Source organism: Grammomys surdaster, unplaced genomic scaffold, assembly GCF_004785775.1.
Source record: "Grammomys surdaster isolate TR1022 unplaced genomic scaffold, NIH_TR_1.0 62, whole genome shotgun sequence".
Taxonomy (NCBI): Eukaryota; Metazoa; Chordata; class Mammalia; order Rodentia; family Muridae; genus Grammomys; species Grammomys surdaster.
The window spans coordinates 12319162-12336403 of NW_021604564.1; the positions used below are offsets into that span (position 1 = coordinate 12319162).

The following is a 17242-nucleotide window of genomic DNA, read 5'->3' on the forward strand; positions in this document are numbered from 1 at the left end:
AAAAAAAACTCTGAATAAAGACTTTGTGTAAAGAATCCACATCTTTACCTGTGGAACAGTTGAATCTTCAAACTGCTGGCTGTCCCCCAGCTGGGGACTGTACCAGAAGAACCACAGTATCAGGTTCCATAGTTCCTTAATATGGAAGCTCAAACATCATCTGTTAAAAAGCGGGGGCCAAAACCAATGAGCCCTACCTGGTAGGAGGGATGACAGAAACCTTTTGAAGCCAGTTATCCCAATCCCCCTGCTTCTCAATCTATGTCACCAAGCAAGTCTAACAGAGAGAGGTTGCATCTGTGTATGCACAATAAGTGTGCCTAAGAATGAAAATGACTCCCACTGTAATAGAAGACATAAAATTGTCTTGTCAAAGAATCAAGACTGAAACACATGAGGTGGGATGTCAAGAGTGAAGAAGTTTAAAATGTTCACATGAAACTGGGTTAAATTCAGAGGACAAGTATGGTGTGGTGACACTGCAGGATGAAGGCTACGCCCCCAGGGGAAGGCAGCAGTCAACTGCCACTGACTTAGAAACCCAAGCTGTGTTGTCAGACCTTCTGGGCTCCCACATAAGCAGGAAAAGCCCAGGGTTTCATCTAAATCTTCCCATTTTGTCATCAGGGAATTTAAGGGAAATTGGGGAGGTGTTGAGGATAGGCCTGGGCTTGTATTTTGATGCTAATTCCCCTTTGGGGGGGGGGAAGGGCTGAAGAGGAGGAGTGAGTCATCATTACACAGGTGAATTCTAGTGAACCTTCTGCCCACCTTCATTTGTAAAATAAAGGCTGGAGCCAGTGATTGGGCAGAAAGGGGAGATATAAAGGTTGGTGGGAAGAGAGCAGAAAGAGAGAGGAGAGAGAAGACAAGGAGACCACAGAGGAGGACGATGGAGGTAGAAGGACAAACACAGGGTCTGGAAAACCCTCAGGTTATAAAGGTCTCATAGCTGGGGAACAGAGTAGTGAAGAGGTGCATCTGCCAAATCGAGGCTTGCAGAATATATTCATAATTACTGAGTTTGTGTTTCCAGTGACTGGCTTCATTTGGGTTGGAGATTTTCCGCAACAGGGAGGGGGCAAGTTGGCCCATTTTTTCACCAGTAGCCCCAAAAGTTAAAGAGTCTCAGGGCCCTCATGAAAAGGGCACAATCAGTTGGCTTTACATCTCCCTTGGGAGACAGAGGCAAGTGTGTGGGGTCAAGGTCATTCCCAGTAACAGGCTAGTGGGGAATGCAGAAGACCTTGTCCTGAAAATCCAAAACAACTCAACAAAAGGGAGAATATCTGCTTGTAACCTTCGTGCATATTCCTGCAAAGTTTAAAAAGACTCTAGATGCAAATGCTATGTAAATAAGTTACATGGTATTATTATTTAGGGGGTAATGACAAAGGAAACATGTTGCTTGGAAACACTGAGTGCAGACATCATTTGCCTTCATTTCTGTAAATATTTTCAATCCATAGCAGCTGGGTGAATCTGAGAATAAGAAACACAGGGACATAGAAGGCCAATTATTTGGCACATAAGTCTCCTTTTCTTTAACTATTACCCAAAAGAAATGCACAGACATTATAACATTAATAAAGTGAATGAAGTTTTAGGAAAAGGAAAGGGCCCAGTGAGGTGGCACAGTTGGGAAGGGTGCTTGCCACCCAAACAGAACAACCTAAGTTCAGATCCTGTAACCACAGAAAGAGGAAAGGAGGAGTTGACTGCACAGAAGTCCTCCAACGTCCATATACATGCATGCACACTCCTGGCATGCATGCAACACACACACATACACACACACACAAACACACACACACACGAGAGTGCACATGCACATGTATACATGTAAAAAGAATAAATAAAATGAAGGATTTTAGTTTTAAAGGCTTATGGCAAATTTAAAAAGTAGCTACTTTTTCAAACTCTGTTTTAAATTAATTAAATTTGTTTGTTCCTTTCATCCTTTGTCCACTCAAAAGGATCTCCTGCGTGCAACTGTAGATGTGGGCCACAGCTTGAACAAGAGACATGATTCCTTTCTCCCTAATGAAATGAAATCAGACAAAGTCAGCAGTGAGTTGCAGACAGTGGTAATGCTCGAGCTATCAGAGGATCCTAGCCTGCCTCTGCGGCCCAGCCACACCAGTGGTTTTCCTTCAGCCCCTCCTTTTGAAGGCAGCTCAACTGTTTTATGTGCAGGCTACTGCAGACCGCTGTTGCCTTTGGCTAATTCAATTCTGAAGTGTCTCTCAAGCCAGACAGCCCAGAACTGTCATAATTACATGCTGTGTGTCCTAATTATTGTGGGAGCTACATCTAACAGTGCCCCGAGATAACGAAGGTCAACATTTATCCTCCTAAGGCTGAGATGCCGCACAGGCCGTGCCTTGTGCCAGCCTATGCAGGGAGGATTGTCGAGCCTAATGCAAAAGGACTGAGGTATCAGACCACAGGCTAGATACACACACATCGTTTTTAAAGTTGCAAGGAGGTCCTGGTAGCAAGGGTGGGTGTCTTTGTCTCTGGGACACTGAGTGAAGGATGCTGGCTATCTGCAATTCCATGGAGTCCGTGATACTGGGATATACGCAACACAGGGCCAAGGGGGACTAACCACCAGAGTGGAATAGTAAGCAGGGTCAAGCAGAATTTCTAACAACAACAACAACAACAAAAAACCTGAAATCAAAGTCTCAAGAAAAGATATAAGATCTCCTTTGGGGGGTGGGGGGGAGACAGGGAGTATAGAGGGATTGCTGCTTAGTGGATAAGGCACTTATCTTGAGAACACAAAGACATGAGTTCAAGTCTCATGATCAACATTTAAAAATGCCCTGGAGAGATGGAAAAAGAGGATCCCTGGGGCTCACTGAGCAGCCGGCCTAGCCTAACTGGCAAGCTCCATGCCAATGAGAGACCGCTTCAAAGGAGGAGACAGTGCTCCTGGGGTAGCGTGCAAACTGTCCTCTACCCTCCTCATGCATGTGCACACATGTATACCTACCACACAAACATGCATACATGAACACTCACAAAAAGAAAAATCAGAATCTATTTAGAAGAGATTTGCTCATGGTGAACTTAAAATATGAACTCTCCGTTGAGTAGGCAATCCTTACAGAGCCCCCTCTCACTCAATAAAACTGCAGTTGGCTACCTGATTCTAAAAGTGGAACAGCTGCAGGCTTCAGGGGAGCTTTAAGGCCAGCTCAGCCTCCACTGCCCGGCTTGCTGTCTCCCTGCCTACCCATGCCACTCCTCAATCCTTCCGTTATGCTCTGGTATATTCTGCATTGCAAGCTCATTTGGCTTGGCATATGTGTAAATACAGCATCTGGGGTGATATTTATCCAACGCAACTGCTCATTCCCTTCAGGCAAGAGCAGCGTCTATTCATGTTTGTGTCTCCAGCCCCTAAGACTGTGCTGGCACAGAAGACATTTGTAAATACTTATTAAAATGAATGTATCTATTACTCAGTCAACCCATAGGCCGTCCCATAAATTCTACCCCCTGCTCCTTGCCACTTGCACTCTCAAGGGATCTAGATGGTAGAAAGAAGTAGCAGTTTGAAAGAACGTTTAACATATGCACAAACTGTGCATTATTTATGCATCAGGACACTGAAGAATGGGGCCCAACACCACGCCCGGCCTCACCAGGGATTCCAGCCGAAGATCCAGTTCCAAAATGAGATTCTGGCAGAAGAGTAAGGGGACACGAGTTGCTATTCACCAATAAAGCAGTGTCCTTTATTCTGGTGGCTGGTCTCATTCTCAGTCTGATAAGCGAGCGTTATTTATCTATTTTTATTCACTACATTAATTATAAGACTTCCTCTGCACTGGATTTTCAGTAGAAAAGGCTCATTGTACACACACAACTCTACGTGAGGCCAGACCTATGCTGTGTGAAGTTGTGAGCACTGAGCGGAAGAAGGAAGCTGTCAGGGAAGTGTAATTAAGAAGATCCAAACAAAATGAAAAAGGTCATGGAATTGGAAGGGAACCTTTGACGTCAAAGACACACTCACTGATGATGAGCGTTGTCTGAAACATGGAAAGTTCTCGGCCTAATATGTCTGTGAGGGGAGCATCTTACAGGAGGTTAGCTGAGGCGGGAGAGTGGGCAGTAGCAGCCGTGGGCTGGAGAACTGTACTGAATTTCTAAAATGAGAAACTGCACTGAGCCCCAGGATCCATTGCTGTCTCGTGGACCCAGGCTGACCCACTGCCTTGATTTCTCTGCTGTTGTGAACTGCACCCCCAAACTGAACCGAAACAATCTCTTTCTTCCAGTTGCTTTCTTCAAGGTGTATCACACCAATGCAGACGGAAGGACTCAAAGGAAGGAGTAGAAGCTAGAGAGATGAAGGAGACACAGGCTGGGGATGTTTGGGACACAAAAAGGAAGGAAAGTGGCCATGTAGGCCACTGCCTGGGCTGAGTCACAGTGACAGATGGAGATGCAACATCGAGGCATGATAGTTCTTAGTCTAGACCTGATGAGTAAAATATTTCAAAGGCAGTGGTGTCACACGCCTTTAATTCTAGTACTTGGGAGGCAGACGCAAGAGGATCTGTGAGTTCCAGGCCAACCTAGTCTACAGACTGAGTTCCACGACAGCCACAGCTACAAACAGAGAAACCCTGACTCAGAGAGAGAGAGAGAGAGAGAGAGAGAGAGAGACAGAGAGAGAGAGAGAGACAGAGAGAGAGAGAGAGAGAGACAGAGAGACAGAGAGAGAGACAGAGAGAGAGACAGAGAGAGAGACAGAGAGACAGAGAGAGAGAGAGAGAGAGAGAGACACAGAGAGAGACAGAGAGAGACAGAGAGAGACAGAGAGAGACAGAGACCAAAAAACCCTATTTCAAATAGTTTGTCCAATAACCAATGTTCCCCTTTAGAGAATTTTATATTAACACCAAATAGTTAAATGCTTCCAGACATTTCTAGCAGATTAAGACTGAAACAATCTCTATCATATTGTGTGCACACACACATGGTTATATAAAAGGATGTGTGTGAGCACAGGTCGGCCTCCAGTGCTGTTACTCAGACACAGGCAACTTGACTTTGAGACACTCTTTCCCGCCTGAAACTTGACAATTCGTCTAAACTGGCTGCAGGAAGCCTCATAGATCCTCCTGTTCCCCATTTCAGCGCTAGAATCACCAGCACACATCCCCACTCCTGGCTGGGTTTGCTTTTTTTTTTTTTTGTAAACATGGGTTCTGGGGATCAAACTCAAGCTTCTCCAAGGCCCCTGTAGTATTTTCTGAGTGTACCCCTCCATTTGGAAAAAAACTTGGTATCTATTTATAAAATACATAAATTAGTAAAATTTTCACTTTTAGCTTTTTAGAGGTCTTCCCAGTGGACCGAATTTATTAAGCCAGACAACTTATTGAATAGTCAAAGGCACTGGGCAGGGAGATGCCGTGTAGTCTTCTGGGAATACGCCGTCATCGTCTTGCTCTTCAGTTAAGTCTCTGTGCGAAGAAGTTCACATTTGAAGGGAAGACTGGAAAATTCTAAAACTGAGGGCTCTTTATGCTAGCTAATAAGCTACAAAAGAGTGCTCTGGGAGCGCTGAATCATAAAAACGCGGACGAAATCACCAGAACAGAAAAAACGGGACACAGCGACACAGAAAGGTGGCTTTGAGAAGCCTGGCTACGTGAGCCAACAGGGGAGTCCGGGGCTACTTTCCAATCACATTTGAATATCTTGGATTTTTAAATGTCTTTTAATTAGTAAAAATGAAGGAGACAGAGCATTGTATCCTGAAATCACTCACAGAATTAGCAGAGTTTTGCGCAAACAGCTAGAACACTAGAAAACAGCCAGGGATGGAGCAATAGGCAAGGGTGGCCATCTATGAGACAGGCTCTGCTTCCAAGGGTAACAGGCTGGCTCTGAGTAAGCGATGAATATGAAACACTTTATATTTGGGGACAATAGCTCTGGCTTCTGTATGGAGAATTGGGCAAAAAAGCAGAAGTGGATGAAGGAAAAAACATCCATCAGGCACCGGCGAGGCAAGGACACCGCCTAGCCATGGGCACAGGGCCCAGGTATTCGCAAAAGCAAAACAGACGTGGCAAGGTATGAACTAAGCAGGCACTGCCGATGGAAGGCCCACAGGACAGAATGAAACTCGAGACTTGAACGACGAGAAAACTACTGTAGAGATTGTGAAGACCGAGAGAGCAGTGGGAAGGGGGGCTTGTGTGGCTGGGTGCGGTGTGGCTGTTTACCCTTGTATAAAACAGAAGATGCTACACAGCATGATAGAGTCTGATCCAGAGAGAGAGAGAGAGAGACAGAGACAGAGACAGAGAGACAGACAGACAGACATTCCAATGGGTGTGGGAAGGAATGAGCTTTACCCAAACAACCAACGCTTAGTAAGCACCTGTTAGGTGTACGTGTTTTGTTTTTTTAAGATTCATTTTATTTTTATTTGATGTGAGCAGGTGTCTGCATATGTACTCCTGTGCAGTGCCCATGAAGGCCAGAAGAGGATGGCAGCTTCCCCAATGCTGGAGTTACAAGTAGCTCACCCACGGTGGGTGTTAGGAATCTAACAGTGGACCAACAGTACAAGAGCAAACGCTCTGACAGGCTGAGCCACCTCTCTGGCCCAGTTAGATATATTTTGTCCTTAATCTAGTTCAGAAGAAACTAACAGGTGACTGAGCAGCAGTGTCAGATCCATCAGCAGGGCAAACAAAGCACCTGACAGAGACTGTCAACGGCGGATCACACTGGGAGAGGAGGCACAGACTCATGACAGACAGGTGACCAACCATTCAGCTTTCTTCAATTATTAATATATTCTGGATAACTATTTTTCAACTCTACTATTCAAAAATAAGTATGTTTATGCTTCTTAAGAAATGTACAGAGGAAAAATATTTATGTAATTACAAGATAGAACACAGTCTTGTAGTCACTTTTTTGAAAATGTAACGTTATTGGGGATAATTCAGTTCCAAGAATGTAAACTCAGTTGTCCTTCCAGGTTGGCTTTTCCCTCAGTGCTGCACAGCTGACTCTCTGAGTAGATGCTCGGTGCCATGATGTTGAGCTCGGAGTGACACAGGAGTGGCATGTCACATGGAACCCCAGGAGTTCCGCCAGCAGGGAAGAGCTATTTCACCTTGGTTTGTGCATCTTCCAATCAAGATCACACAGATCTGACAAGCACACTAGAGGAATGAACAGCCTCACAAGGAGTTGTTTTAAAGCTTAATTCTTGGTTTGGTTTTGGTTTTGGGGGGTTTTTGTTTTGTTTTGTTTTGTTTTTTTAAAGAATACTAACCTCATGGGGTAAGGGTTTTGGAGCTCAATTTTTTTTCAGGTATTTTAAAAATAATACAGTAATTGTACAACAACAACAACAACAACAAAAATACTTCTCTAGAACAGCAAAGTTCAAAGAGCAAAGGCCTCTGAATCCCCAAATAAACCAAATGCTCTGCTGTGTCCCACACAGACCCTCAAGGCTCACTGACCTGCTGAGCTGCTTCTCCATTCACCAAGTGGGGCATCATGGCCACCTCCCCATTGAGCAGGGGTGGCAGTTCCAGGGGGATCTGGTCGGTCATCATCATGGTGACGTACATTCATGGAGAACTGCCCTCAACCAGCTACCTGCAAGAGAAGCACCCATGGTTACAAAAACAACAAATGACCTGTAATAAAAGCTACCTAACATGGGCAAAAAAAGTAAAAAGAGTATTTCTTTCTCCCTGCTGCAGCCCAGATAAGCCTCATCAGAGAGAACTGTTGCTGAGTGTTGCAGTCTGCAGGGGAGAGCAGGAAGGGTCAAGGAAAGAAGCAGAACTCTCAGACCAAAACCAAGCTCCAAGCAATTTGTTAAAAACTTTAAAACATGAATAATGGTAACGACCCCACCCCAGAAATCTGAGGACAAAATGAGATTGCATTTCCTAAGATAATTATTTATGCACATGTCACAGGTATGCCAGTCCAAGGCCAGAAGAAGCTCAGATCCAAAAAAAAAAAAGCTGGAGTTACTGGCAGCTGGGAACCACCCAATAGGGGTGCCTAGAAACTGCACCCCTCCAAGGGCAACAAGTGCCTTTAACCACTGAGCCATCTCTCCAGCAACCCTGAGATCATGTTTTGAGATGGCAAAAATAGTAAACAGAAACTTAGGTACATGCTAGAAGAACTACCCTTGACATTCACAAAAACCTCTCACTTTCATTAAGATCAAAAGAATGTTTAGAGGCATTTAACACAACAAGCAAACAAAGACTAATATATACACTACAGATACTGACTTAGCCATTAAGCTGATAATCACTTCGGTGGTTTGAATAGAAATGGTTCCCACAGACTCATGTTTGAATGCCTGGCCCACAGGGAGTGGCACTATTAGGAGGTGTGGCCTTATGGAAGTGGTGCCATTAGAAGTCACTGTGGTGCTGGGCTTTGAGGTCTCATATGCTCAAGCTAGGCCTAGTATGGCAGTACCTTCCTGCTGTCTGTGGATCAAGATGTAGAACTCTTAACCATCTCCAGCACCATGTCTGCATGCTGTCATGCTTCCTGTCATGCCAATAATGGACAAAATCTCTGAACCTGTAAACCAACCCCAGTGAAATGTTTTCATGTAAGAGTTGCTGTGGTCATTACGTCTCTTCACAGCAACAGAGCTCAAGGTAAGGTGCAAATAATAGAAACCGTAACTAAGACAATCACCTAGGTTCTAATTGTTTCTTCCAGATCATTCTTTGAGCCAAACACACAGGACCTTTCCCACTTTGGGGCCCTTCTGTATCTGTGACACACCCAAGCCAACTGGGTTCAAAAGCAGATTCCTCTGTCTGTACAGAATAAATGAAATTCATACTTATATCTAAAACAGCACGAAGCTCCTCCCTATCCCGTAATTGCATCTTTCTCTGTAGTCAGCTTGACAGCACCACAGGAAGAATAGAACAGTACATTCCTAGGGGGTTGTAGCCTGCTCTATAAAAAAAGTATTCACACATTCGTCCACTGTGGCATCCAAAAGCTGACAGCATGGAAGGTGTGTGCATGTGTCACACGCACCCAACTGTAAATGACTTCAGAAGCATTTAAAGGTCTGAGTTTATCATTCATAAAAATTCTCTCAAAATTTCATATGCAAGACTATCTAATGAATGTTTTACTGTTAATGTTCTAGTCAGTCCAAATGTAACGGCACACTCTCCTGTGGCTACCCTGGATTTGTACCAGACAGGTAAGATAGAAACAAATTATTTCTTCTCATCTCTGAACACCTCCTCTCTGAATATTACACATGGCTTCCCCCTTCATCCCACCCACAAGAAGCTCCTCCCTGGAAGCACTTAACGATACTTGAGGGCCACCCAAGAGGCAATGTTTTCAATCTAAGTCAGTAAAATGTTATTCTATCCATTAGAGCTCCATGTGGAGAAACTGATTACCTAAGAACCAAACAAGGAAGTACTGCCCAACTGGGGACAAGACACAGGAGCAGTGCTAACAGCACCATGCTTTCTTATGTACCATATGTTATGGGATGTGTCCTCAGCTCCTACGCAAATGAAAACACAGCCCAAAGACCGGTGGTCTAACCTGAGACTCCTACACTAAAATAAGTCTACAGACATTATGACAACTGAACTGTGACTCTAACTGCCTGCCAAGTAAGGAGCACTCCTGTACGTGTCCACTTGATTTCTAATACATTTAACTTTACAGGGACAAACTGCTACTTTCTCTCAAATGGAACTGTTTCTTCAGTGTAAATTTCAGTTCATATTTCTTAGGATGCTGGACAGGGGACGTAGCTCAATGAGCAAAGTGCTAAATGCATAAGAACGCAGGACAAGATGCTGCAGACTGCTGTGCATCTGTGATCCCAGTGTTGGGAGGTGCAGCCAGGATGATCCCAAGGACTCAGCAGCCAACCCACCTAGCCTAATCAGTGAGCCCAAGCAAATGGAAGGCCTCTCTCAAAAACCACAAACAAGGTAGCAGCATCTGAGGACAAACAGCAGGGTTAAATAATCCCTCATCTTCATGAACTCCCATGCACAACACACACAGACACATGCACATGCATACACACATACATACATACATACACACACACACACACGTACACACACACACACGTACATGCACTTCAAATGCAAGTTGGCTTACAGTGCTGCTGTAGACCTGGGGTCTTGCTTGGTATAAGAAGGACTCGCTGCTCTTTTCCCAGCTCCCCTTACTCCTCCCATACAGGAGCTTGAGGCAACTGCTAAAGAAAGGGATGTGGATGGGAACACTCTGCCTTCTCTCTCTTCCCTACCTTAGTTATGAGCACCAAGTTATGTCCTTTCCCACTGGGACAGGACTAGAATCCCTAGAACATCTCCTAGACCACATGGAACCCAGACTTCCTCTTTTGTCACCCAATAAGGCTTGCTATCCAGCAGAATTCATTTGTTGTGATTTGAGGTAGGAATTATAGATTTTCTTTATGACACAGCAAGCAAACCATACATATTTTACTAAAATGGATCTAGAGCCACTGTTTAGGACAGTAAGCTCAGTCATAAGAAGGTGACCTGCCTGGGAGTTTCTGCAGCATTCTGGTCTTAGGTACCCAAAATTCATTTCTGCTTTGAGGTGTTTGTGCCTGTTTGTTTTATAGAGATGGGTTCTTGTTATGTAGCACAAGCTAGCCTCAAACTGTGAAATTACAAACATTCTGCCACCACACTTAGCCCTTTTTAAGTATTATACTCAGTCTCTCTCTGTGCCCTACATCCCTGGCCCACTCTCCTTTACACACACACACACACACACACACACACACACACACACACAGATCACTTTTTAATCTCAGAATGATATTATAAATTTGTGTCTGGAATGGTCTCTGGGTGAGGCCACAGAAACTCCCCTATACACCTTCTTTGGCCACTGGTCCCTTACCAGCTTCAAGAGCAGCTAAGGGCCAGCGTGTACTCTCTGGGTAAGGGACTGATCTATGCTCACTGGAGAGTCTCAGGAACAGCCACACTAAGGAAGCATTCATTTCCTTGGCCTTCCGCCCAGGTGTGGCTATGAGCTAGGCAACTCTACTTTAGGACTCAGTATTTGAGTCAAAGAAGCACCAAGTACACAGGATCTCCCCACAGGAGAGCCCACAGTCCCTGAGACCATTTACCTCTACATGCACACACAGCCCCCAAAGTTCCCTCTTCTATTTCACTCTTTACCTAGACTCAAGCTCTGAGATCTTGATAACAACCACAGGTCCTCACAACCTCTCCCCTTAACCACACATCAAAACACTAAAGCCACAAGTGCTTTGTGCCCAACCTTCTGTTCTGAATGAAAGGGGCAGCCACGTGAGCCCTTGTGGTTCACAGCTGTTCTCCTAGGAGAGCAAATCCCTGGTGCACTGCTGGCCAGGCTTCGGCAGACTGAGTTAGCTCCTGAGCTGCAAGGCAGGAGTGGGAAAGGGCATTCTAGAGATAAAAGGAGCAGCTCTTCACAGCTATAATTAATTCCTTTGAAAAACACCGTTTGCAATCATCTCAAAAAGGTATGCCAGTCTCTCCATCTCTCTAGGCATTTGGCTTAGTACTTTTTCTTCTTTCTTTGCTTGCCTTCCTCCAAGTCTAAAAAGGTATTTTGGCATTAGCCCATTCTATGAAACATAAAAGGCCAAATTCATAAAAAAAAACTGATTTGCAAGGAAGAACAGCTGATCCATCTCCAGAGGACAGAGAAGCAACTATATACTAGGAAGAACGTCCTTCTTAAAAGCCAAGGCCCTAATCACTGCTGGGAGTTCTTACGTCTGTGAACCTGGCCTTCAAATTAGTAACAAAATGTCCTGATCCTCGCTCAGTGGGCCAATGACCCAAATTTCCTTACATTAATTCAAGATGTGAGTTGGCAGTACAGTACACGAATCAGTTTCAGATGACAAGAGAAGGAACAACAGAAGAGCACCACCCAGAATAAAGCGAGGCCAGCAGAACTCGGGAGCAGAGCCCAGGCACATTCAGGGAGATGACCAGCTAGACAATCACAGCCAAGCAAATGTTCAGGCTCCTCACTCATCTCCCCAACACCAGGAGGGGGCAACATGCTGACATCTGTGCTAGGGAGTAAGGGGATAACAAAGAATTCACATGTCAGTTTGCACTTTTTGCTTTCATAGGCCAATTTCAAATGCATTTATTTTTGCACTGTATATGCATGTGTGATGCATGTACATGTGTGCATGCAAGTCCAAATGTGTGTAAGTCCACATGTACAAGTGCTTGCTTACATGTATAGGTGTGTATGGAGGCTATTTATTGAGTCAAGGTTTCTTATTAAAAACTTAGCTTAGAAACTGTAGCAAGTCTCTCTAGCCAGCTTACCACAGACAGGCATCCTGCATCTGTCTCCCCAACCCACAAATGCACGTTCTAAACCCATCCAACACAGGGAACCAAAATAATCTCAAAGTTGGTGCTCCACACAGCAATAACGTTAACTTCAAGTCTGCCTACTCTGTAGCACTAGTATCTTTTCCATTAAAACTAGATTATTAACTAGGCACTAGACAAGCTAAATACCATGGAAATACATGCTTGTTCTGTACTCTGAAGAACATACTGCCATGGGCTCACTGGAAGACTCGCAGCTTGATTCAGATTTTATGAAAGATTCCTTCTCTACTACAAATACCTGTTGGAGCCGAGTGAAGTCGCACATGCCTGTAGCTCCAGCTGCTCTGGAGACCAAGGCAGGTGAGCAGCACACACAGCGGTACAGCATCTCAAAACAAACAAATCCGTTTCTGATAGAGAGACTAGCACAGGTCAGCTTTCTGAAAACTATGAATGCTATACCAGAAAACTGTTCTGGCTACCTAATGCCAAATGTGGCTTTTCTAAGGGTTCTGGGAATTGGAAGAAGTATACATAGAGTCAAGTGACACTTGGAAACTATGAAATCGTCACAAGCTGAGGATAGTGGCTGTGCTGTTGGCTGGGAGGGATATACTGTTGGGTGGGGGCTCTGTTGAGGTGGGGAGGGCTATGCTGATGGAGTGGGGAGGGCTGTGCTGATGGTGGGAGAAGTTAGGGAGGCTATAAAGAAATTACTATACTGGATATTTTCTTTTAAACTAATTTAACCATGAGATGACTGAGGTTTTACAAGGGATTGCAAGACTGGCTTCTAAATCAGTTCTAAGAGAAAAGCAAAACCTAATAAAATTTAAGTTATGACAGACATTTGTGGAGCTGATTTATGTGTTTATGTTGTAGTTGTAGTAAAAATGAAAAAATCAAAATCTGACATAAAATCATATGGCAAAGGGTAAAGAAAAGGCTGCACTGGAGAGCCTCCCCTTGAGGTGGTCACTACTTACACTCGCTGTCAGTCACTAAGAGCACACTTCCTTCCTTCTCTTTACTAGCAAGCCTCAGAAAGAAGAGCAAACCAGCCAGACAGTAAGCAGTCCTCCATGGATGCTCTGTCAAACACCATCTGCCCATCAGCCGCTCCATTTCCCTCTTCCCTTCTTACCTCATACTGGTTTTCTGTCTGTTTGTTTGTTTGTTTGTTTTGTTTTATTGGTTTTGGGGTTTTTTTTTTGAGACAGGATTTCTCTGTGTAGCTCTAACTGTCCTAGACCAAGCTGACTTCAAAGTCACAGAGATGTGACTGCTTCTGCCTCCTAAGTGCTGGGATTAAAGGCATGAGCCACCACCACCTGGCTCAGATACTGGTTTTGAAAAGTAAACCCTTGACTCCTAATTCCAGACCTAGAAACTCTGAGGATGACATCATTGCTCTCCAGCCTCTCCTGCAAAGCTAACCAGGATGTTTTTTAGATTTAGTTTTTATGTATGAGTGTTTTGCTTGCATGTATGCCTGTGTACCACATGTGTGTCTAGTGCTTGTGGAGGTCAGAAGAAGGCATCAGGTCCCTGTAACTGGGTTTTGGACAGTTATGAGCCAACATGTTGCTGCTAGGAATCAAAATTGGGTCTTCTGCAAGCACAGGTGCTCTTAATCTCCGAGCCATCCCTCCAGTCCCCCAACCAGGGCTGTTAATATTACAACTATGGATATAGCAACAGAATCCATAGAGGGAAGGGACGGAAACAGCACAGAGACACATCAAAATCTCCATTCTCTTCAAAACACTAAGGAGATTTGCTCATCCACACGCACAGCTGTCTTGACCACTTCCAGAAACGGCAAGAACAGGGCTTTCTTTCCTTTCCCAAGAGCACTACACTCTATCACCACAGTGGCCACTATGAGCCTGACATGGGGACACAGCCATTAGACACGAAAGCCCAGGAGTGGTTAGGCAAATTTCCTTACACTAAATCTCTCCCACACACTTACATGAACATAAGGAAAGGGACCTGGCACAGGTAAGTCCTCCCCTTCGCTGTTTTAGAAACCAAATTAAATAGTTTGAGGGGAAAAATAAGAAAAAACAGAGGAGGACTGATTGGTAACTGAATTTTTCCCATGCTCCACTGTTGAAAACAGCTCAAAAGGGCCAGCTTGGGGGGGAGGGGGAGAAAGGAAGGGGGAAGGAGGGGAGGGGACCAGATGGGGAGGCTGTCACAACACTCACTACTAGAAAATATAAGTTTTAATCTGAGGTTTATCAGTAATTGACTCTAAAGTTGAGCAATTAATTCTGTCTTTTATAACGTAACAGAAATAAGAGACAAGCCCTCACGTTCCTTTCTGTTCTTAAGAGATTATGTTTTTAGCACCAATTCCCTGCCATGCTTACTTAATATAGATTAAACTAGAGCTAGAATCAAAAGGGAGAATGTGAAGCCTTAACTGTCTTACTTGTTTGGGAGTGGCTTCAGCCTCCTTATTAAAGGGGAGGAAGAACTTCAGTAGAAGGATGAAAACCAGGTTTTATGCCAATGAAATCTAATTTTACAGCTGAGTTCTACCCTGTGCAAGAAAGACACTTGCCATGGCTTGCCACTTGAATAAAGGAAAGGGAGGTGATAATTGTTCATGCAGAAAACCCTCTTGAGACATGAGCAGTACCTAGAGGTATGTGCCCAGCTGGTTGGTTGAGGCACGAATAGTCTGGAATTTGCCTTCTTGTCTGATATGTGTTCATTAGTGAAGTCAAATCACAGCTGTCTGGAAAAAAACTTACGCTTAAAAATATTCTGGCTTTTTGCATCCAATTAGAAGCATAGGAGCTTTGACAGAAATCCTATGAAACAGAGTTCTTTCCATTAAAAAGAAAACGATAGCAGATCAAAATGAATGACCAGCCCCAGAGAACTAAGTAGAACTAAGTAGAACTAAGAGCCGGTAGGCTCTTGAGAGAAAGGAAAGGAAACTAAGTAGCTGGCTGTGCAGGCCTGTCACGACAATCCACAGATCCACCGGCAGTGGGCTGGGGACAGAACCTCACATGCTCAACACCCTAGGTCCCAGCCTGGATGCCTGATAGGTCAGGACAGTGTTCACAGACGCTTTTCTCCTTGTAACTTGGCTTTGAATATACTTTTAAGTGGCTTTGCTTAAGTCATTCACAGTGCAGTCATAGCAGAACACCCAGAGTTACTTGGGGAAAGTACTATTTTCAGGAGGGAAAAAAGTCCAAATATAAGTCTCCATGAATATACAGAGGTTTCTTTCATAGCACGTCCCACACACCAAACTTTTACAGAAAAAAAAAGGAAAAAAATTACATCACTATATATACATAATCTCTAGACCCCAAATCCATATCTCAGGTTCTGCAAATATTAACTAAAAGAGGAAAGGGGCTTATCTACAGAAAATGTTTACCAAGGGTTTGTTTGTTTAGTTCATTGTTTTTGAATAGTATTTAAGTAAGGTTGCTGGCAGAATCAGACATTTTTCTTGGAACACTTAGATTCTAGGTCCCCTCATACCACAGTACCTCTCCCACCCCGCCTGGACATCCCAAGGATGGCAGCCTCGCATCACAGAAAAACATTCCAGAACCATGAGCCCTTCTCACATGCAGCCGAGTCAGCTGGGCAGCATACTTTTGCTAAGAATGACTGTAATTGAAACCATGTATTTTCATCAGTGAGATGTGGAATTTCATGTATATTTCCCTCTACTATTTTTCCCAGGGACAATATAAGTAAAGTTGGATAGGATCAGTCTGGGCCACCTTGAACGCCAGCTACAGTGGTAGTGGTGGTCGGTAGGAGTCAGAAACCCTGCGTTCCCTTCCGGCTCCAGCTCATGCCTCAGGCAGCCTGCGGATCCAGCATGCCCAGCACCGTGAAAGTACTTAGGCAGGCCCTGCAGTACTTCAGGTATCTGAGTACTTTTGCACAGGCTCCACCTGTCAATCTCGAACTTATTTTATAGAATAAGAATAGGTTCTTGAACACATGACTTCTGAACTACTTTATACAACCAACCTGCATATTTTTATCTCCACACAGAGATCTGGTATGAATGAAGTTCACATGTAAACTATCTCGACATCTGCCTGGGTACTAACAACTAAGCATAGCACCCTTTAACACAGAAGGGAGGGAGTCTTGTGAGCATAATCAATGCACTGCATTCTGGAAGGGTCTGTAGGAGTTCTGAGCATCACTCACACTAACTCTATCAGGCCTCATAACATACATGTGAATGGTCAGCACAACTTACATGACATCCAGTCTCTGCCCAGGAGAAGCAGATCCAAAGACAAATGGCAGTGAGCCAGGGCTCCTAGTGAGCTCTCAGAGCTCAGGACTCTCAGGACAGAACAAAACTGGATGAGTGGAGGCTAGTGGGTCTGATGACTAGATGAAATGACCACAGAAGACGAAACCCAGAAGTGTCAAAGGTAAATTCCAAAGAATTCAAGTGTGCCAAACCTCTTCACCAAGACACACCTATCCCTTCTACAGTAGCAAATGGCTTTCAGGCTTCAGTGAAACCTTACCATGACAGAGATCTCATAATTTAAAGGTACATTTTAAGACAGATGCCTTAAGGAAAGTTAAGCTACTCTATCATCCAATCTCTTAGCCCAGTTGGAAAAAATGTAGAACAGAGGATGGAGAGAGAACTCTGTGGTAAAGGTACTTGCTTGTACCTCAAGTCAGTCCCTGCAACCAACATGGGGGAAGGAGAGATCAAATCTAACCTCTGTGACAGACATACACACGATTATACACATACAGTCACACACACTGTAACAGACATACACACACTCATA

At 44.3% G+C, this 17242-nt stretch overlaps 1 protein-coding gene across 5 annotated transcripts in view; it reads right to left on the minus strand.

The window, feature by feature from the left end:
• Fndc3b (fibronectin type III domain containing 3B) overlaps positions 1 to 17242 on the minus strand; it is a 291713-nt gene that overhangs the window by 214350 nt on the left and 60121 nt on the right. For 4 of the 5 annotated variants that reach the window (XM_028763225.1, XM_028763232.1, XM_028763211.1 and 1 more), the window contains exon 2: positions 7518 to 7656. In XM_028763225.1, coding sequence (XP_028619058.1) covers positions 7518 to 7628 — 111 coding nt within the window. In that variant the 5' untranslated portion in view covers positions 7629 to 7656. The remainder of the gene's footprint in view (positions 1 to 7517; positions 7657 to 17242) is intronic. The other variant, XM_028763218.1, reaches the window with a different exon arrangement.